General features: G+C 36.7%; 1 protein-coding gene across 2 annotated transcripts in view; it reads left to right on the top strand.

Moving 5' to 3' along the window:
- The window catches only part of RNF128 (ring finger protein 128, E3 ubiquitin protein ligase), a 202,658-nt gene extending 180,618 nt beyond the window's left edge, over positions 1-22,040 (top strand). Inside the window, exons 3-7 of one of the 2 annotated variants that reach the window (XM_006871054.1) lie at positions 8,848-8,919; positions 9,529-9,611; positions 10,658-10,754; positions 13,580-13,748; positions 20,631-22,040. In XM_006871054.1, coding sequence (XP_006871116.1) covers positions 8,848-8,919; positions 9,529-9,611; positions 10,658-10,754; positions 13,580-13,748; positions 20,631-20,764 — 555 coding nt within the window. In that variant the 3' untranslated portion in view covers positions 20,765-22,040. The remainder of the gene's footprint in view (positions 1-8,847; positions 8,920-9,528; positions 9,612-10,657; positions 10,755-13,579; positions 13,749-20,630) is intronic. The other variant, XM_006871053.1, reaches the window with a different exon arrangement.
- Positions 22,041-23,334: the final 1,294 nt, after the last annotated feature.

Below are 23,334 nucleotides of genomic sequence, written 5' to 3'. Positions count from 1 at the left end.
GTTAATGCACCAGATTGCAAAGCCGTTTGAACTGCAAGGTTGGTGGTTCAAGCTCACCAGCTGCTCCTTGGAAACCCTATACAGGGTCGCTATGGGTCGGAATCGACTCGACGGCACATCACAACAAAGACAAAGAACAACATGTTTGTCAAAAACTTTACTTTCTGTTTTCCCATTTTCTCTTGTTGACTATTTTTTTTCTCATTTACATTTTTTTTCTCTTGTCTCAATATCTAAGTAGCTCATGATCTATGAGAAAAGCCAGGAGTGAAGCTTGGAAGTCTAGGCCAGGGCCAGGACACTGGATATATGATTGTTCACTATAGGATCAGCCACAGCTTGAGAAACCATAGAATCCAGGAGTTTGAAGAACCTAAAAAAGTAGCTGAATGGGTGTATTTGTAATGGGTTCTTGGATTATGAAAAGTAGAGTCCCAGTACCAGCTCCATACTTTGGGCACATTATTTAAATTCTCCAAACCTCCATTTGTTCATTTATTAAAATTGGGCTATTACCTCCTACATGGGCTTGTTGTGAGGATTCAGTGAGTTAATATATATATATATATATATATAAAAAAAACGTTTTCTAAATGATAAGATAAACACGTAAATGGAATGAAGTAGCAGTACTAGTTTCCTGCTCCAAGTCATAGTCAAAACAGATCACTAACTTAATGTAAAGAAAAGGAACACTAAATTCTAGGCTTCAGAGGGATTGACACTAACCAACTCTGAGACTTTACCAATTTTCTTATCTGTCAAATTTGACTAAATGATTTCCAAGAGCTCTTATAGCTCTAAAGATCATAATGTACCTCCTTTATGTTACTTTACTATTTGGTTATGATGCAAGTAAGAAAATAGAAGGGGAAATATGCTCAAAATAAAATACTTGTGCTCAAATAAAGCCCCATCATAGGATTCCCCTTGTGAGTTACTAAACTCAGAGGTAAGTCCCAAAATGGAAATGGAAGGACCTCAATTGCCACCTTTTTCCTTCTAAGGTTTTAGACCTCTTTCTATTGAGCTGCATTTGCTGGTCTGCTGAGAATTTTCTGCCCTTCCTGTAATAGCAAAGAAATTATTTGGCTAGTAATCCCCTAGGCAGCAAGCCAAATACCTTTCACGAAATTTTATAGGCGACAGGTTTGGGCATTAAGGAGATTCCTCACATATCTGTATCATGGATCATTCCTTCTGAATACTTTTGCTACCAATGTGGATAGACATGTTATGAGTGCCTGTTATACTTATTGATGAATGGTAATCTATAGTTTAAGTTAGTAAATATTTTATTTTATGTCTGTTACATGCTGAACACTGTATTAGAGACTTTATTTGTATTATCACTAATTTTCAACCTAGATGTCAGATCAGAGTTTCCTTGCTGGGGAGTGAGTGAGAGATACATTTAGGGGTAGGAAGAAGCTGTTTACAGTCTCATAATCACCTTTGGTTCTAAACACATACTTTTTTTCTTTTCAACTCAAGAAATTCATTTTTTTGTTGTTTTTTGTTTTTTGTTTTTTTACTTTCTATGTGAATTGAGTGAAGTTTTACAGAGCAAATTATCAGTTTTATATTCAACAAATCACATACTTTGCTTCATTACATGATTGCAATCCCCTACATGTACCAACAGTTAACAGTATTTACCTCTATTCACTTTAACTATAGAATTTCTCCTTGTCTCTCCCACTACATTCATCTTTCCTCTGCTAACCTCCATCTTGAAGTAGATCGCCTGCCCTGTCTGCCATGTTAACATGTGACTACCCTCTAGATCGTGATTAATTTTCCCTCCCCTCTCCCATAACTGTCAAAGATTATTTCTTTTATCAAGAAAGCCTTTTTATTTTTTTTATTTTTTATACTTTTGTACCATTGATCTCATACAATGTTTTACCTTTTGTGATTGATTGGCTAATTCCATAGTGCTTAATATCCTCCAGGTTCAACCATGTTATAAGGTGTTTCACAGATTCATCATTATTCTTTAATGTTTGTAGTATTCCATTGTGTATATGTACCAAAATTTGTTTAGCCATTCTTCTGTTGATGGGCATTTAAGCTATCTCTATCTTTTTGCTATGTCTCTTGTAGACAGCATATTGAAGGACCCTGTTTTCTTAGCCATTCTTGTCTTTATGTCTCTTGACTGAAACGTTTAATCCATTTACATTCAGTGTAATTATCAATAGGTATGAATTGATTGTTGTCATTTTTCTGTTTAATTTTCCTGCGTGTGGTGCTGCTGGATTCTTTATTCTACAAAATTTTCTATGTTGAGTTCATTTTGTTTGTAGATATTCTTGTCATTTTCATTTCTGTGTGTTAGTGTTTACTGAATCTTTCTGATTTTCCTCTTTTTTTGTTTTGATGTGCAAGTGTGTTACTTTTCTTTGAGGCTACCTTGTAATTTATTCATTCTTCCCTGCTTAAAACAGTTTGTTTTATCTTGAAATCGACTTGACTTCCTTGCCATTTGGAAGTTCAGTATCTACACTATTTGCTCATTTTGCTTTGCAGTTGACTTCATTATACATTGATATCTCTGGTTTCCTATTTTCAGTCTTATAGGTTTGCTTTCCTTTAAATAATTCTATATCTGCATTGAGTTCTGTGTGGTGTTTTCAAGTATGGTAATTTCAGGTTGTTGTCTGCTATTGTTAGTTCTCACTTCAAAGAGTACCCTTTAGCATTTTTTGTAAAGTTGGTCCGGTCATTACAAATTCCTTTAATCTCTGCTTTATCAGGAAATATCCTAATTTCACTGTCATATTTGAAGGATAACTTTGCTGGGTATATGATTCTTGGTTGGCATTTTTTTTTTTTCTTTCAGAGTTTTATATATGTCATTCTGTTGCCTAATTGCCTGCATGGTTTCTTCTGAGAAATCAAAACTTAGTTTTATTGATTCTCCTTTATAGGCAAATTTTCGTTTTACCCGAGTTGCTCTCAGGATTCTTTCCTTGTCTTTGATTTTGGAAAGTTTGTTTATAATATATCTTGGTGATTTTCTTTTGGGGTTTGTCCTGTTTGAGGTTCGTTCAGCTTCTTGTATGCTTATCTTTTCATCTTTTCTGTTGTTAGGGAAGTTTTCTTCCCACAACAGTTTGACAATTTTGTCTGTGCTTGTCTCTTTCTGTTCTGGAATTCCAATAACCCTTAAGTTGCTCCTCTTAACCATTAGGTGTCCTACATAACCATTAAGCTTTCTTCAGATTTTTTTCATTCTTTTTTCTAATTATTCTTTTAGCATACTAGTATTGAAAGATTTCTCCAAGAGCTCAATAATTCTGGCTTCCATTGCTTCACATTTACTCCTTTGCCCTTTCTGAGATCTTAGTAGTAATCTTCTGGCTTTCTAATTGTAGGTTTTATATTGTGTAAAGATTTGCATTTATTTTGTCTGTTTGTTCTTGTAGTGTTTCCTTTAATTTCCCTAAGTTTTTCTTGTGTTCTCCTTGCTTTCTTCTATTTTTCTGTTGAACCTTTGAAGGTATCTAATTAGCATTCTTTTGAATTCTTTTTCAGTTAGTTCCATTACCTTTTCTTCTTCAGAATCATTTTCTGACTACACATCTTGGTCATTTGTTTGAGCCATTCTCTCTTGCTTCTTCATATCAGATAAAACCATTTGTTGTTTCTGGAACATTGTGGTATTGTCATATTTGTAAAAACAAACAATACAGTTGTTGGACTCAGAGGGGAGAAATCTCTGGGGAGCTCTTGAATTCAAGGAGCTCACAAGGTATCTGTGGGAGGAATGTGACAGCAAAGTCCCTGGCCCTAGATGGGGTTCCTGTTGTTCAGGGAACTCAATCCAGATATAGTTCATGAGGGCCTTTGATAGGGATAGTTTCAGTGTCTGATAGGACCACAGGGAATCTGGGGTTAGTGTGACTAGTTAAATGCTGGTCTGGTGGCTCTGAAACCAAGCCACCTGAATTCAGGCACCAAAGCAGTGTAGCCAACCCCACCTCATGCTTGCGTGGCTCCCAGCCATGAGACTCCAAACTCCCAGAGAGCAGGGTCTGTGCTGAGGGTAGATGAGGGTGGGAGATGACCACACTTCTGGTCACCAGGAGAGCGTGGGGGAGGGAGGGGAGAGAAGAAGAGATCAGACCTTTTCGGTCATCTGAACAAATCTGCTCTAGCAGCCCTCCCAGCTCAGTGGATTAAACCCATAATCTGCTGCCATAAGATTTCTACCTAGGAAACCCTGCTGGGCAGTTCTACTCTGTCATATAGGATCACTATGAGTTGGAATCAAATTTATGACTCACAACAATTACATCTTCTATCACCAACTGTCTGTCCGTTTTTTGTACTATCGTGACTTGTGTGTTAAGGTGATACTGGAAACTGTGCCACCAGTATTTTAAATACTAGCTAGCAGGATCAGGTTTCAGCAGTTGGACAAGTTTCAACAGAGCTTCCAGATGAAAACAAACTTGGAAGAAAGGCTTGGCAAACTACTTGTGAAAATTAGCCACCTAATACTATCCAGTTCTCTTGCTTTGGTCATGTTACCAGGAGGGATTAATCACTGGAGAATATATATCATATTTGGTTTTATGTAGAGGGTCAGCAAGGGCAAGAGAGACCTCTAGTGAGATGGAGTGGTGCAATCGTTGCAACAATGATCTTGAAGACACCAGAAATCATGAGGATGACACAGAAGTATCAACATTTCATTCTTTTGTACATAAGGTCACAATGAGACTGAGCTGACTCAACAGCAGCTATCTACCTACCTACATACCTATCTACTTATCTCATACCACCTGGGATTTTTCCATCAACGAGTTCATTCCAAAGAAGCTCAATATCTCATTGACTGCTCTCTGTTTCATCTTTTCCTCACCTCCTTGACTACCCCCAACTCCCAACTTCTGATTCTATTATGTATAATATTTTAGTCATCATTCCTTAAACAAGCCTTGGATTTACCTTTGCAAAACCAGACTCGTCTAGATGTATGAGTTGTTAAGTTGTTGTTAAGCACTCTCGAGTTGGTTGTGACTCATAGTGACCCTATGCACAGCACAACAGAATAAAGTACTGCCAGGTCCTACGGAATCCTCATGATCGTTACGTTTGAGCCCATTGCTGCTGCCACTATGTTAGTCCATCTTGTTGGGGTCTTCATCATTTTTGATGACCCTCTACTATATCAAGCATGATTTTCTTCTCCAGGGACTGATCCCTCCTGACAATATGTCCAAAGTATGAGAGATGAAGTCTACCCATCCTCACTTCTAAGGAGCATTCTGGCTATATTTCTTCCAAGACAGATTTGTTTGTTCTTGCTGGCAGCCCATGTACTTTCAATATTATTTGCCAATACCATAATTCAAGTGTTTCAATTATTCTACAGTTTTCTTTATTCATTGTCCAACTTTCACATGCATATGAAGTGATTGAATATACCATGTTTTTGGCCAAGCACACCTTAAACTCTTTAAAGGCTTTTGCAACAGATTTGCCCAATGCAATGCATCATTTGATTTCTTTGACTACTACTATCATGAGCATTGATTATGGATCCAAGCAAAATGAAGTCTTTGACAACTTCAATCTTTCTCCATTTATCATGATGTTATTTATTGGTCCAGTTGTGAGGATTTTCATTTTCTTTACATTGAGGTGAATCCATATTATAGGCTGTAGTTTTTGATCTTCATCAGTAAGTATCTCAAGTCCTGTTCACATCCAACAAACAAAGTTGTGTCATCTGTATATTGCAGGCTGTTAAAGCGTCTTCTTCTAATCCTGATGCAGTATTATTCTTCATATAAACAGTTTCTCAAATTATTTGCTCAGTGTATAGATTGAAAAAGTATGGTGAAAGGATACAACTCTGGCTCAACCTTTCCTGATTTTAAGCCATTCAGTGTACCTTTATTCTGTTCAAACAACTCTCTCTCTCAGACTATGTAAAGATTTTTCATGAGTACAATTAAGTGTTCTGATATACCCATTCTTTGAAAATGTGTCCATAGTTTGTCATGTCCACAAGTCAAACGCCTCTGCATAGTCAACAAAACCAAAGTAAACATATTTCCGGTATTCCCTGTTTTCAGCCAAGATCCATCTGATGTCAGCAATAATATTCCTCATTCAAAACACCTATTCTAAGACTGCCTTGACATTTTGACAGTGCCATGTCAATGTACTTGTTGCAACTTGTTCAGCAAAAATTTTACTTGCATGTGACATAAATGATGTTTTTCGAGATTTCCACATTCTGTGGGTCACCTCTCTTTGGAATGGGCACAAATATAGATCTCTTCCAATCAGTTGTCCAGGTAGCTGCTTTCCAAATTTCTTGTCATAAGATGAGTGAGTATCTCAAGTGCTGCATCAGTTTGTTGAAAGATTTCAATTTATATTCTGTCATTTCCTGAAGCCTTTTTTTTTGCCAGTACCTTTAGTCTAACTTGGAATTCTTCCTTCAATACTGGTGATTCTTGATCATATGCTACTCTTTGAAATGGTTGAACATCAACCATTTATTTTTGGTACAATGCTCATTTCTTCTATCTTCTTTTGATACTTTCTATATTATTCAATATTTTGCCCATAGAATCTTTCAATATTACAACTCAAGGCTTGAATTTTTTCTTCAATTCTTTCAGCTTGAGAGATGCTGAGCATGTTCTCTTTTTTTTTCTAACTCCAGTTCTTCACATATTTCATTATGATAATTGACTTTGTACTATGTCTTCTCAAGATGCCCTTTGACATTTTCTGTTCAGCTCTTTTACTTCCTCATTTTTTCCATTCCGTTTATCTTCTGTACCCTCGAAAGCAAGTCTCAGTCTCTTCTGACATCCATTTTGGTCTTTTACTTCTTTCTTGTCATTTTAATGACCTTTTTCCTTTTTCCTGTATGATCTTCTTGATCCTTGGTCATTAATAGCCAATGCATTAAATCTGTTCTTAAGAGGATCTCTAGTTCAGGTAGGATGTACTTAAGGTTATATTTTGGCTCTTGTGATCATATTTTAATTTTCTTCAGCTTTAGCCTGAATTTGCATATGATTAATTGATGGTCAGTGCCACAGTCAACCCCTGGCCTTGTTTTGACTGATGATATGGAGCATCACACCATCTCTCCTCACCGATGTAGTCAATTGGATTCCTGTATATTCCATCTGGAGTCCCGGTGAGGTGCTGTGAGTTAATGTGTTGACTGCAAAGTCAGTTTGAACCACAGGGCTGGTGGTTCAAGCTCACCAGGCACTCCTCAGAAACCCTATACAGGGTTGCTATGGGTCAGAACTGACTCAGCAGCACTTAACAACAACAACATAGTCCATCTGGTGAGGTATTTATAATGAAAACATTTTGGTCTTGCAAAATTGTCATGCAATCTCCAGCATCATTTCTGTCACTAAGACCACATTTTCCAACTACCAATCCTTAATATCTCCAACTTTTGCATTTCAATCACCTGTAATTATCAATGTATCTTCATTGCATGTTTAATCAATTTCAGACCAAATAAATTGGTAGAATTCTTCAATTTTATTATCACTGGCTTTTGTGGTTCATGTGTAAAGTGGTTGGTATTTAAATTTGAATAATAGTAGTATTGACGGGTCTTCATTGTTGTTGTTGTTAAGTGTCATCAAGTTGGTTCCAACCCATAGTGACCCTGTATAAGGTTTCCTAGGAGTGGCTGGTGAGCCTGAACTGCCGACTTTGCAGTTCAAACCGACTTTGCAGTCCAGCACATTAACCCACAGCACCACACCAGGACTCTGGTCTTCATTGTAGGTGTATGAATATTATTCTATCACAAACAGCACTGTACTTCAAGATAGGTCTTAAAATGCTCTTTTTAATGATGAATGTGACACCATTCCTCTTCAATTTGACATTCCTGCCATCGTAAACCACATGATTGTTGGATTAAGATTGGCCAATACCAGTCCATTTCATCTCACTAATACCTAAAGTATCAATTGTTATGTGTTCCATTTCATTTTTGACAAATTCCAATTTCCTAGATTCATACTTAGCACATTCCATGTTCTGATTTTAATGAACGTTTGCAGTGGTTTCTCCTCATTTTGAGTTGTGCCCCATCTGCAAATGAAGGTCCCCAAAGCTTTGCTCCATTCACATTATTATGGTCAACTCTATTTTAAGGAGGGAGCTCCTCCCCAGTCATATTTTGAGCACCTTCCAATTTGAGGGACTCACTTTATGGCAGTATATCTGACAATGTTCTACTGCTAATTCATCAGGTTTTCTGTAACTAGCCATTCAGAAGTGGTCTGCTTCTCCTAGTCTGTCTTCATCTGAAAGCTCTGTTGAAACCTGTCCACCATGGGTATGCATGCTGGCATTTAAAATATCAGTGGCATAGCTTCCAGGATCACAGCAACACACAAGGCACCACAGTACAACAAACTGTCAGATGGATTTTGAATATATATCCATCCATTGAAAATCAAAATCTATGTCTCTTCTCCCAAATAGGATATGCTTTAAAAAAAAACAGACAAAGCTGCACTTTAATGACCTCTGAGGGAAAAGGAAAATAGGAAGATTATTTTGAAAAAACATAGCATCCAACTCTAATTAGTATAAAGGTATCATTTAAGAAGTTATGGAAATATGTTAAGTGAAAAGTTTCCATTTTCTGAGAACTCCTTCCTACATCAAATAAATGGGGTATTTATTATGGCTAATTAAATAATTTTATTTTTAAAATTGATTTATGGATTGACTCTTACCTTTAAAATATTTAATGATCCTCTCTTCCCCTTTACATATGATTTATTTTAAAAAATACTTTTTCTAATACCTGCTTTTTTATTATTGCAGAGACAATTAAAGGCAGATGCTAAAAAAGCTATTGGAAGACTTCTGCTGCGCACATTGAAACAAGGAGATAAGGTATATGTCATTTGAAAGCATTGCTACCTGACCTTTGTTCAAACTCACTATTACTACAAAGTATGGCATCTGTCAATCTTGTTGACTTCTTTATCTCTTTGATACTGCTGGTGTCACTCTAAACGTAGCATTAGCTGGGCTTTAAATAATGCATGTAGTATTTTACTTTGTATTAAGTTCAAAATATTTTCTAAATTCCAGAGTAAGTTTTCTTGAAGCCATGGTTTCCTTAGAAATGAATTTCTTAATTTTTTTATCTTTTTGAAATCTAAATAATTTTAAATGACTTACTGAGAGTTTACAGCTACATAGCCATTTAGGGACTTTTAACTGGGTCAAATATTAGTGAGTTATGCATAGGTCTGCTAAACACAAGTTCAGCAGTTCAAGTCCACCAGATGCTCCCTGGGAGCTTTCTGCTCCCGTAAAGATTTACAGACTGGGAAACCCCATACAGGGTTGCTATGAGTTGGAATTGACTCCATGATACACCACCACCTCCACCACCCAACAATATGGTACTACTCCTTCTAGAGAAATTTATCCTAGTTAAATACATGAATATTCTGTTCTTGCTCTATTAATGTATTTCTTACTATTTGCTCACAGGAAATTGGCCCTGATGGAGATAGTTGTGCTGTGTGTATTGAACTATATAAACCAAATGATTTAGTGCGAATCTTAACCTGCAAGTAAGATTGAATTTTCTATCATATTATCAGTAAGAATAGATGACCGACAAAAATGGTTGTGATGGAGGAAAGCTATTTTGAATGTTTCCAAATTGATGTAATGAAAGTGTTTACTTTTGAATTTTCATTTATAAATAGAAGTATTGAAATTGGTGTGAGTCTAATTGTTTGTATAAAGTTTCCATAATCTGGTATGTTTTGTTCTAGACTAATGTATATGAGGGGGCTTCAAAAATTTCATGGAAAAATTCCATTATCTTTTCCTTCCAATTTTTCTATAAACTTTTTGAGGAAGTATTAAGGAGTTCTGGTAGTGTAGTGGTTATGAATCGGGCTACGAACCTTAAGATCAGCAGTTCTAAACTACCAGCTGTTCTGCGGGAGAAAGATGAGGCTTTCTACTCCCATCAAGATTTACAGCCTCGGAAACCCTGTACAGGGTCGCTATGGGTCGGAACCGACTCGACGGCACTTAACAACAACAACAATTAAGAGAAAAAAATGAAGTAAAATAAACTTGTAAGCACCTATTTGGAAATCTTCACTCTAGATTTTATTATTTCTCCTCTCCTGAAGGTTGTGCTTAATACTTTCTTTTAGTTCTTAAATAGCAGTGTTCTTGAAATGTATCACATTGCCTAAAATGTCAGCACTGTGTTGTGTTCAGGACTAGATTGTATTCTATTATTGAAAATGACAATAACTATACCAATTAAAAGTTAGGAATAGACTAGATAACTGAAATCTGGAATACTGAGTAAAATCTTAAGTCAGGTAGCATCTTAACCATTTTTCAAGTAGTGAGTACAAAAAATAGTGTTTTGAAACTAGAGTAGTGAGCTTTTATAATTTATTAAGAAATCCCTAAAATTTTCTTCTGTGGCTTCTTCTTAGTATCTATGCTTTGATAGATTTAACATGAAAAATAAAAAGCATACATTAAAAAATGAAGTCAAATTAATAACCTATTAGTATATTAGGCAAAATGTTGTTGCTTTTTTACAATTGATAACTAAATTATGTGTTTTTTTTTTTTCCTTAATCAGTCATATTTTCCATAAGACATGTGTTGACCCATGGCTGTTAGAACACAGGACTTGCCCCATGTGCAAATGTGACATACTCAAAGCTTTGGGAATTGAGGTAAACATTGCCATACTGTTTATATAATGGAACTTAAACTTTGTGTTATTTGTGTGCCTATGCCACCAGGAAAATAACATCCTGATTTTTTAGCTATGTAGCATGCCAGACTTAGAGTTTATAAATCTGTATGTCATCGACACAGTGAGTTTCCATCTTGGATGACCTTCTCTCATCTCCCTAAGTGTACTTATTATTTGGTCAGCATTTGTAATGATGGCCATGTAAACTACAAACTTGACTTCTGACCCCTTTCTACTTTTTAATTTTTATTATTGTTGCAAAGTGACAAACCTTATAGTTAAATGAGTATGAATACTTTGAAAAGGCATATTAAATTCTGAATTGTAATTTTACATATGATAAATGACCATAAATCCTAACTATTTCATAATACATACAACATAAGTTGAGTTCAACAAAATTTTCTACTTTAGGACATATATTTGTTGTTGATGTTTCAAGTACCATTGAGTTGATTCTGATTCATAGTGACCCTATGTACAACAGAACAAAACACTACCCAGTCCTGTGCCATCCTCACAATTGTTACTACACTGGAGTACATAACTGCTGCCACCATATCAAGCCATGTTGTTGGGGGTTTTCCTCTTTTTCGATGACCATTCACTTTACCAACCATCCTTCTCCAGGGACTGGTCCCTCCTGATGACATGTCCAAAGTATGAGAGATGAAATCTCACAATCCTGGCTTTCTGGCTGTACTTCTTCCAACACAGATTTGTTTGTTCTTCTGGCAGTCCATGGTATTTTCAATATATGTTGTTGTTAAGTGCCATCAAGTCAGTTCCGACCCATAGCAACCCTGTATAGGGTTGTCAAGGAGCAGCTGGTGAGCTTTAACCACCGACTTTGTGATTCAAACTGACTTTATAGATGACAAGAATTCTCAATTTCCCTAGGGGAGAACATGAGGGTTTTTTTGTTTTTGTTTTTCCTAGCTTTTTTTAAAATTTTATTTTAAGTTTTTATTGTGAATTGAGCAATAGTTTACATGGGAGAACATCAGTTTTACATTCATCCTATTGTATTTCGCTTCATTGCAATGACTACAATCCCCTCCATGCATCATCATTCAACAGCATTTGCTTCCATTCCCTCTGGTTGTTTTTTTGTTTGTTTGGTTTGGTTTGGTGTGTGTGTGTGTGTGTGTGTGTGTGTGTGTGTGTGTGTGTACACTGAAGCACTCAGGAATATATAACCACTCAAACAACCCTGCAAGCCTGTCCCTCGGCTGCAAGCACACAGCCCCTCTTTCTCCTTGAGTCTAAGGTCCCCAGCCACTCACTCCATCTCTCCACATCATCGTCTCTGCCTCCATCTCTCCACATCATTGTCTCTGCCTCCATCTCTCCATGTCATCGTCTCTGCCTCCATCTCTGGCATCACTGCATCTCTGGATAGGGTCCCACATTCCACTCTTCTCTCTTGATGGACCCAGGGTCCTCTGCTCCTGGACTGCAAGATCAACCACTCCCCTTTTTTTGTTACAAAACGTCTACCTTTACATTGGCAACAATTGCAATCAGTCCTGATACCAGTTATTCACTATTGAACCACAAGAGTCTTAGCCCCATCTCCTTTCACCAGCCCCACCTAGACAGGTTGGAAACCACTCAGTGGAGATTCTACCTTCCCCCACACCCTCTGAAACTAAACTCCCTCTTGAAAGCTTGTAATCCAGTCACTTTATGCCTTTGTAGCCCCCTCATTTTTAGTAGCCAATGTCTAAGTTTCCCATCCCTGTCAATTCTCTGTACAGAGGAGGTGGGAATGATCATTCCTATAAAGATTTGTTCCCTCTTTTAAGCTACTACATCCATAAGTATAGGTCAAGTTCAGCAAACTGTAGTGAATTACACTTTTTTTCTCTTCTTTCTTCCTCTAGTCGAATTCTGATCATCTAGCCATTGAAGCTAGGTCAAGTGGGTATTATCTGTAAATATGGGTGTTCTTGTGCATCTCCCCTCGCTTCATATCAGCTGGACGCTCACTCTCCACTCTGGTCCTCTGTGGCTATGTCCTTGTACCTGAGCGCAGGAATCCCCAGGTCTCGCTATACTGGTGGCCAACCAGGTCTCAATCCAGGTTAACAGGAGTCTATTGAATGTCATCAGACTTAGCCCCACATCTAGCTTGTTTTTTGAGTGCCTATCTGTGGTGCTGTAGGATAAGCAATTTGGCCGCAAGGTTGGGTTGAACCACAAAGGTCAGTGGTTCAAAATCACCAGTCCCTCCTCATAAACCTTATACAGGGTCACTATGAGTCAGAATCGACTCTCTCTGGACTCAACAACAACAACATCTTGCTGGGTCACTAACCTCAAGGTCAGCAGTTCAAATGTATCAGTCACTCCGATGGAAAGAGATAAGGTAGTCTGCTCCCATAAAAATTTATAGCCCTAGAAATCCTATACAGGATCGCTGAGACAGAACTGACTCCAAAGCACACAACCATCACCACAACCATCCTGCACCAGGATTATATTAGTAAATTCTGGGATCACCCAAATGAATATGTCAGATGTGAGTGTCATCGGCCTGTAGCATTTTTCACCCCATGGGCCCTTCACTATCTGGGGCCAACAAGAGCCTTTTGTGCTCATCAAAGTATAGTGTTAGCTGAATTGTAATTGTAGAAATTATTAAAATGGCGTATGCTTTGTTATGTACATTTTACCATATTTTAAAAGGTATTATAGGTTTAAAAGACTGAAATGGAACCCATGGAGAAACTTGGTAACAATATTTCAAGAAAAAGTATGTTCTTTGAGTGTTTTGATTTGTTCAATTGCTTTCCAAAGGTGGATGTTGAAGATGGATCAGTGTCTTTACAAGCTCCTGTATCCAATGAAACATCTACTAGTGCCTCGCCTCAGGAAGAAGATAATCGCAGTGAGACTGCTTCATCTGGGTATGCTTCAGTACAGGGAGCAGATGAACCACCTCTGGAAGAACATGTACAGTCAGCAAGTAAGCACTATATGGAGAATCAACAAGTGCCCCCAAAGTGATCCACAAAGTACATCATATGCCCTTCAGGATAGCCCTGCTTTTCAGTGTGTGTTGCATTCTTCCACTGATACATTCAAAGTGTTTTTTTCTACTTAAGATAATGCAATATAGGGTTAGGTTTCCTTACTTTAAGTTAATAAACACATACCCAAATGTACAGGAAGCAAATGAAATGCATCAGGGGTGAGGATAAATCAAAAAAGAAAAAATTTATCAGAAGGCTTCTCCGTGGTGCATTAAAGTATTTTAACTTATTAACTACTTATAGGACTGAAGAGAGACTTTAAACTTTAGAAGTCCTTGTTTATTACAAATCAATAAGAAATTATGATAAAGGAGTCTTGAAATAATAAAATAGAATTCACTTTATAAAAGCGTGATTTATATACAACCTCTCAGGAGCCAATCTTTTATACAAGTAGAAAACTCTGCTTTAAAATGGTATGTGCTGCCACCTGGTGACTGCCATGAAATGAACAAATCATAAAAGCTAAAACTGAATATATTATTTTCAAAATTCATGTGAATTAATATTGCAACTTGGCAATTTTATGCCAATGGAGAAATTTTAGGGGATTGTTACTTTTTTTCCTCTCCACTAGAAAGAGAAAACTCCTACCAAAGAAAGTATTCTCCCTTTCTTCAACTCATATCTTTTTCTCTGTGTGTGTGTGTGTGTGTGTGTGTGTGTGTGTGTGTGTGCGTGTTTAAAAATATTTTCTCTTTCCTCATTTTGAGATGCTCTCAATCTAGCATGAAAGTAGAAGAAAAATTCATTGTCAACATGTTTTATGAAAGTTTCACCATTCTAGACGTAAACCTTTGTCTTCTTTAGATTTATCAGTACCTCAGACAACCATTTCTGAAGATGTCATAAGGAATTGTTGTTGTTGTTGTGTGCCATTGAGTCGGTTCCGAGTCATAGCAACCCTGTACAGGATGTCTGAGGCTGTAAATCTTTACAGGAGCAGAAAGCCTCATCTTTCTCCCGCAGGACAGCTGGTAGTTTCGAACTGCTGATCTTAAGGTTCGCAGCCCGATTCATAACCACTACGCTACCAGAGCTCCTTGTCATAAGGAATACTACCCTGAAAAAGCAGGCCTCATATGTCTTGCAATCAAATCTTCAGACATTACCTAGAGTATAATCATAAGAATTGTAAGGATCTATAGATAATTCTACCTATAATAGGGAATCATTGTCTATGTGACCCAGATGTGGTAATAGAATCCAGTGAAGATAAAGAACATCCAAGATACTTCAATATGTTGTTGTTGTTGTTGTTGTTGTTGTTGTTGTCGTCAGGTGCCATCGAGTCGGAACCGACTCATAGCGACCCCATGCACAGCAGAACGAAACAATGTCCGATCCTGGGCCAACCTCACTACCGCTGCCACACTTGACGCCATCTTGTGAGGTGCCATCAAGTTGGTTCAGAATCATAGTGATCCTATGTACAACAGAACTAAATGCTTGCCCGTCCCTGTACCATCCTCACAATTTGTTTGACCCTACTTTTGCAGCCACTGACTGTGTCAACCTTGTTGTTAAGTGCTGTTGAGTTGGTTCTGACTCATAGCAACATTACATACGGTTTCTGAGGAATGGCTGGTGAGTTTGAACCACCAGCCTTGTGGATCAAACCAACCTTGAGGTTAAGTGCTTATCCTATGGTGCCATGCCAGAACTCCACAATAGCACACAGATGCATTTTAAATGATTTTCCAATGCTGCTTTCTGTTAGAGGGCCAAAACCAGGACATATTGTTCTAGTGTCTTTGTTTAAAAAAATAACTATATATAAACTTTATATTGGAATTGCATAGTGTTGTTGTTGTTAAATGCTGTCAAGTCAATTCCGACCTCTAACAACCCTGTATAGGGCTTCTGAGGAGCGGCTGGTCAGCTTGAACTGCCAACCGTGTGGTTCAAACTGACATTATAGTCCAACACATTAACCCACAGCACCACACCAGGACTCCAGAATTGTAGATTAGATATTTTTTTAATGTTTACAATTTTTGTTGTTGTTAAGTGCTGTTGAGTCAGTTCCGACCCATAGTGACCCTGTATAGGGTTTCTGAGGAAAGCTCCTGGCGAGCTTAAACCACTGACCTTGTGGTTCAAACTGACTTTGCAGTCCAGTGCATTAACACACAGCACCACACCAGGACTCCATGTTTATCATTAGAATATCCAAATTTGTATATGAAACAGAATTAACACACAAGTCTGCAGTGTGAGATTAGGTGCAAACTCATTCCCTTATTTTGACAATCCCTTCGATTTGAATAGTCAACAAAAAAATTCCCTTAACATAAATATGTCATAATTGTGTGCACAGATCAGTCAACCCATCAGTTAACTTCAGAGGACCAGGTGATAATCAGACAAATTCTGCTCCTCTACTGAGATAAGGAGCTCTGGTAGCGTAGTGGTTACGAATCGGGCTGTGAACCGGAAGGTCAGCAGTTCGAAACTACCAGCTGCTCCACGGGAGAAAGATGAGGCGATCTGCTCCCGTAAAGATTTACAGCCTCGGAAACCCTATTCAGGGTCGCTATGGGTCGAAACCGACTCTACGGCACTTAACAACAACAACAACAACTGAGATATTTGGAGTCTTGGTGTGGCGCTGTGGGTTAATGCACCAGACTGCAAAGCCGTTTGAACTGCAAGGTCAGTGGTTCAGACTCACCAGCTACTCCTCAAAAAACCTATACAGGGTCGTATGGGTCGGAACCGACTTGACAGCACTTCACAACAACAACAACTGAGATATTGCAAATCTATCACTAGTCTCTCTCTTTTAATAACATTTAAAATACTTGAAAAAATAGCTTTCTGTTTTAGTGAATTTTAAACAAAATGATCATCCTAACTGCTACCCTCTTCTAAACTACAATGCTTATAGAAGAATTATTGATTTTCAGATTGATACCATTTTAATTTGTTTTTTTTTTTTTTTTTATGAAATTCTAGTCAAATTTTCCAGTGAAATAGTAGAGAACACAGTTCAAAAGCTTTACGGTATTTGTAACTTTGTATGGTAAATAAGTGCATACAAATCTAAATGCCTTAACAATGTATACAAGGTCAGCATCCAAGCAACTTCACTAGAGCAAATATCAGTTGTTTGTGTAAAAGACGGAAGTATGAGTAGGGCTAGGGAAAAACTCATTACAATTTATGCTAATCATTCAATCTATTTATGCTAGATGTTAATCTAGACATCTGAAAAAAATAACGTTCCAACCTACATTTTTGTGTTCTGTGCTCTAGGGGGAGATGTAAGCAGAACAGACTTTGTAGAGAATTTGAGAAGCAGATGAAATAATTATCAATGTTTCTCTTCTTGTATTCTTTATCTAGATAAATGATAGTACCACCCACTTGTTGTTGTTAAGTGCTATCTAATAGGTTCCGACTCATCGCAACCCTGCATAGGGTTTCCAAGGACCAGCTGATGAGCTTGAACAGCCAACCTTGTGGTTCAAACCAACCTTGCATTCCAGTGCATTAACCCACAGTGCCATGCCAGGCTCAAACCAAAAATTAGGCATATCCTAGATTTCTCCCTCTCTCCCTTTTTATTGATTCAACATTCTTTTCTCATAAATGCATCTCCTAATTTCCAACCTTGATTCCAGTTTGAGACACTGTCTTCTCTCTGTCCATTTCTTCTACTTTTCCTCTTTTAAGAAACTGTAGAAACTTAGTCTAATTCCTATTCCTCCTTTAAGATTCACCTTCACTCCTTTAAATAGCTTCCTTGACTCACAGTTATGACCCTACCTTAGGCTTCCATTGAAATTCTATTGTTGCATTTATTATACTGAAATGTGTTAAAACATTTTACTTTTAGGGACAATGTCTTATTATTGAATAACATATCATACATCCAGCATCTAGGACAGCCTGCAACATTGTAGATACTCAGATAAGTGTTTAATTGAATGCCGTGAAGTCGGTTCCAACTCATGACCCTGTATAGGGTTTCTGAAGCTGTAAATCTTTACAGGACCAGAAATTTCGAACTGCTGACCTTGCAGATAACAGCCCAACACTTAATCCACTATGCTACCAGGGGTCCTTAAATGACTACTTAGAAAAGATTTAATTTCATCTATGATTATGTGTTAACTTTTTATACACAGAATTGATCAGTTCAAATCTGTGTGTCACAACATTGTGCTAAGTTTTATTTGAGCATTGCTTTTTGAAACTGAAACATGAATCAGAGCCACTTGGAGTGTTTGTTAACAACACAGATTGTTGAGCATCACCATGAATAAGAAGGAGCCCTGGTAGCATAGTGGATTATGAGCTGAGCTGCTGCTAATTGCAAGGTCAGCAGCGTGAATCTACCAACTGCTTCTTGGAAGAAAGATGAGGCATTCTGCTCCTGTAAAGATTTATAGCCTCAGAAAGCCTGTACAGGGTCGCTATGAGTCAGAATCAACTCAGTGGCACACCACCACAAATAAGAGCACTAGTTCTCAACCCTGGCTTCAAATTAGAATCACCTCGAAAAATTTTAAAAATTACTGATGCCTGGGCTATATATACCCTAGATTGGTTAAATCAGAACCTATACAGATCAGGCATAGATAGATGTGGCCCAAGTGTGGGTATTATTTGTTTGTTTTTAATTTTTAAATAATTAGACTGACAAAAAGTTTCAAAAATAGTACAAAAAAAAAAAAATCCTGTCTGACCTTCACCCAGAATCTCCAAATGTTAACTTCAAATGTTTATCAAATAAAACCAGGACATTAACACAGATACTATACTATTAACTAAACGACTGACCTTACTCAACTTTTTTCAGCTGGCCAACTGATGTCTTTTTTCCAGCCCAAGATCTCACATTGTATTTAATTGTTATGTTTCCTTAGTCTCCAATCTGTAACCATTCCTCAGTCTCGGTACTTCATGACCTTGACATTTCTGAAGTGTACTGGTTGGTAATTTTGTACACTGTTCCTCAATTTGGATTTGTCTGTTCTTTCCTAATGATTAAAATTATTGTCTATTTCTGGCAAGAATACAACAGCTCCATATCAAAAGGCACATAAAGTTCATGTCTTTACTGGTTAAAAAACTTAGTTGATACATAAAAAATAATCACTTCATTTTATGATCTTAACTTTGATCACCTGGTAAGGTGATGACTTCCGGGTTTCTCCTTTGTAAAGTTGTTTCTTATCCTTTTGTAATTATTTAATTACCTTGTAGAGAGATACTTTGAGACTATGCAAATAATCAGAATTGCCCTAGATTTGGCCATTGAAAAGTCCTTCAACTAGGATTCTGTGTCCTTTCAACATGCCCCCATCTTTTTTTTTTTTTTTTTTTTTTTTTTGAGCACTTTCTGGCACCATAAGATTATTCTAGGCAAAAGATTGGTGATATTTTTCTGTAAAGAAACAGACAGAAACATTTCAGGCTGTGAGAGTCATTTACCTCTGCCACATATTGTCTTGTAGGCTATACATAGTTTACTGAAGCTTTGGCTAGAATCTGGAGTCCTGGTGTGGCACTGTAGGGTAAGCACTGGACTGCTAACAAAAAGGTCTGTAGTTATAACCCACCAGAAGCTCTTTGGAAACCCTATACAGGGTTGCTATGAATTGGAATAAACTCAACAGCACTCAACAACATAACAGCAGGCTAGAATCTGGGTTAATTTTGTACTCTTCCTGCCAACCCTTTCTGCCCCCTGCCCTGGTTCCTTTTATTGCAGAATATGAATTCAAAACTAAGACCTAGGCACTTGATACATTCATTGCTACTCGGGTGTCATCGCTATAGGCCCTTTCAACGGACAGAGCCAGGAAACACTCTATGTACTCACACACATATACACATATATCTGCATAATTTTCTCCATCTTTCTATACAATATATGTATATATAAGAAAATGAGTTCAGACTGATATATCAGATTCCAATCCACAGGGTTGATTGCCTTATTTCCAAATTCTTTCTCCAACAGTGGGAAACCTGGCTCTCATTAATCACAAGATATTTACAGTATTTACTTGTTCAGTCCTAGATTATATATAAAATTGTTTCAACATTGCTAACCTACATCCCTGTGGAAATCAAATTCACTAACTAGTGTATTGATTATGTCTCTAGCCTTATGAAATATACTCATAAAATATTTTTCCCAAAATAATTTAGGTTAGTTTTTTGTTTTGTTTTTTTCTTCCACATCCTCTTCAGGATGGTATGTATGTATCTCATTTGTAATATAACTAGATTCACTTGTTACTGTTCATATTCCCTTTTAGGTCTCTCTCCCCAACTTTCCTGATTTTGTCTATTTGTTTTTTTGTTGGTTTGTTTGTCAGAAGGAAAGTTCCCACAGATGATTGAAATGTGCAACCAGATTTGAGAACTGATATATTTAGGATAGAGACATAACTTATGCTCCCACAAAAGTTCCAATCTAGGTAAAAGTAAACATATACTTCAATCAGCAAGAGTAATTGTAAATCAATACAATGATCAATCTAATAATCCAATGAGATGTATTGGCACAGTGGCAGCAGCAATGGGCTCAAGCTTAACAATAATTGCAAGGATGGCACAGGACTGGGCAGTGTTTCGTTCTATTGTGCATAAGATGGCTATGAGTCAGAACAGACTCGACAGCACCTAACAACAACAACAACAACAACTTTATATAAGAAATAAACTTGATAATGTAGTTACTGAAGGAAGAGTAAATAAGTATACCAATCAGAGTGTGATGGAAATAGACAAAATAGAAATGAGGTTGCATTTTATCTTAAAAGAAATCATCCTAAAACTGTTATTTCTTTTCAAAGATGAAAATCTCCAGCTGGTAAACCATGAAGCGAGTTCCATGGCAGTGGATGTTGTCCCTCATATTGACAACCCAACTTTTGAAGAAGATGAAACTCCTAATCAAGAGACTACTGCTCGAGAAATTAAATCATAAAATCTGTGTCAATAGAAAACTTGAACCTTTAGTAATAACAGAACTGCCAATCAGGCCTAGTTTACTATTAATGAAGTGGATAAGTTTAATAAGATAGGAATGACACTGAAAGTGCTGATATGAATAATATTATGCTATAATTAAATGATTTACAATATTTAATCTATCAATCTTTTTCCATTATAATGTTTTTCATAGGCAAATTTCCTCTCAATAGTGATAGCGAAAACATTTTTAAACATTCAGAACTCTCTTAAAGTAGTCATGTTTTTCATTAATAACAATTTTCTTATGAAACCGTGTTGCTTTTAAAATGTGAAGTAGCTGTAATCACTTTATTTTATGATAGTATCTTAATTAACAGTACTACTACTTTAGCTTGGGCTATATGTGTCAGGGTTTTTCTCCAGGTGCTTATACTTATCTGGAATTGTAATGTACAAAGCAATGCAAACTTAGGCTAGTACTTCATGAAATGTCTATTTAAGCTAGATTAAGTTGATAGAACAAGACTAAAGCAAAATATTCATTTTAACCATTTCTTGTTTTTTAAAAATAGGCTAAATGTACTTCATGTGTTTGTCAAGCATAGTTTATCAGAGAATATGGGCTGAATTCATTGGCAACACCAATTTGACAAAAGATTATAAACAAAAAAAAGCTTTGTATCTATTTCTCAAATTCGTGAGATTTTCAAAACTACATCATGTATGTAAATTATGATACTATTTGCAAATGATGGGGGTAAGTCACAAAAATTGATCGTTGGTCTTTAGGAATTCATCTACAGAAGTTAGTCTGTAGAAAATATTTTCCAAATAATGTTGACTCTGAAAATTGAGTTTACAATTTATCTTAATGGGGTAAAATTATTTTAGAAAAACTAAAATTCTGTCCATGTAGGTATAAATTTTGTGAATGCATTTTCTTGGTGTTTGAAAAAGAATTGAAGGGTGGGGGGAGAATTCCAGGTGCCTTAATATAAAGTTTGAAGCTTCATCCACCAAAGTTAAATAGAGCTATTTTAAAATGCACTTTATTTGTATTCTGTGTGGCTTATCTTTTATTTTAGAATTGTGTTTGCAGTATAAATTCCAGCAGAATTTAGGCAAAACAGAATAGACATGTATTTTTGTTTGCTGAATGTAAAATGGATGAAACCATTGCATTCTTGTACACTGATTTGAAATGCTGTAAATATGTACCAATTTCTATTGATTCTCTTTAAATATAAAATGTAAATAAAATATTCCAGTAAATGTTTGTGTCTGGTGTTCAGGTTAGCAATCATATGCTAACTTTCATTTATAATATACCTGGATATGGATGAAAAAAGTGGTTGCATATAAATGGTCATTGATATAATTGACCAAATAAAAAATAAAACATTAGTATTTTCTATATTTATATGTTTCATTAAATATAGAGGAACTACTGGTGTGGTGCTGTGGGTTAATGCGCCAGACTATAAAGCCATTTGAGCTGCAAGGTTGGCGGTTCAAGCTCACCAGCTGCTCCTTGGAAACCCTATAGAGGATCACTATGGGTTGGAGCCAACTTGATAACACTTAATAACAACTGCCATTGTAATGTCATTGAGCCTATCACTAATTATTTTTTTAATAGTGTTATTGTTGTTAAGTGCCGTCGAGTCAGTTCTAATTCATAGAAAACCTGTATAGGGTTTCCCAGGAATAGCTGGTGGATTTGAACTGCTGACCTTGTGGTACACAGCCCAGTGAACCCTATAGTGCCACACCAGGAGTCCACTTTTTAATATAATAAAGGTAAATAATGAGGTTGATTAGTAATATTAAATGGAGTCCTGGTGTGGCACTGTAGAATAAGTACTAGACAGCAAACCTCAAAGTCAGTAGTTCAAATCCACTAGCTGCTCCTTAGAAACCCTATACAGAGTCACTGTGAGTTGAAACCACTTAAAAACAAAAACACAACAGCAACAAGACCTTAATGCTGGCCTATCTTTATACTACTCAGTTCATAAGGCCATTTTATTACCTGCATTAATTTTTTCTCTTCCCTTAGCCTTCTCTTTGACAGTATTATTATTAGGATGTTGTTAATGAGTTAAGTGAATTTGACACAAAAGTGTCAAATATGTTAAGAATAAGCAGACACTTAAAACACCTTACAACCATGATTGTCCAATCAGCTACACATAAGTTTTGTGTGCAGTGTACCAGGGCAGTGTGTGTGATGCCACATAATAAATGTGGCCTATGTCTTTAGAAGGTAAACATTTAAAGTTTGGTGACGGTTCTTCTGTGGGGATTTATCATTTTAAAAATATGTTTAACAGCTGTGTTAACAATTTACATGCCCAAAATACTAAATGTAGAGTTTGATGATATTTAGCAGACATAATAGTGTTGTGCAGCCATTACCACAATCTAGTTAGAACATTTCTAACACCCCTCTTCCAAAATTTATTTCATCTCCATTTGCAGTCAATTCCTACTTCAACTCCCAGGCCAATGCAACCACCAACCTGCTCTGTGTCTATATTGTTGTTGTTGTTAGGTGCCATCAAGTTGGTACCAACTCATAGC

The sequence above is a fragment of the Chrysochloris asiatica genome, unplaced genomic scaffold (genome assembly GCF_000296735.1).
Source record: "Chrysochloris asiatica unplaced genomic scaffold, ChrAsi1.0 scaffold00159, whole genome shotgun sequence".
In the NCBI taxonomy this organism is placed as follows: Eukaryota; Metazoa; Chordata; class Mammalia; order Afrosoricida; family Chrysochloridae; genus Chrysochloris; species Chrysochloris asiatica.
The sequence above is the reverse complement of the archived record's forward strand: the minus strand, read 5'-3'. Positions and strand labels throughout refer to the sequence as shown.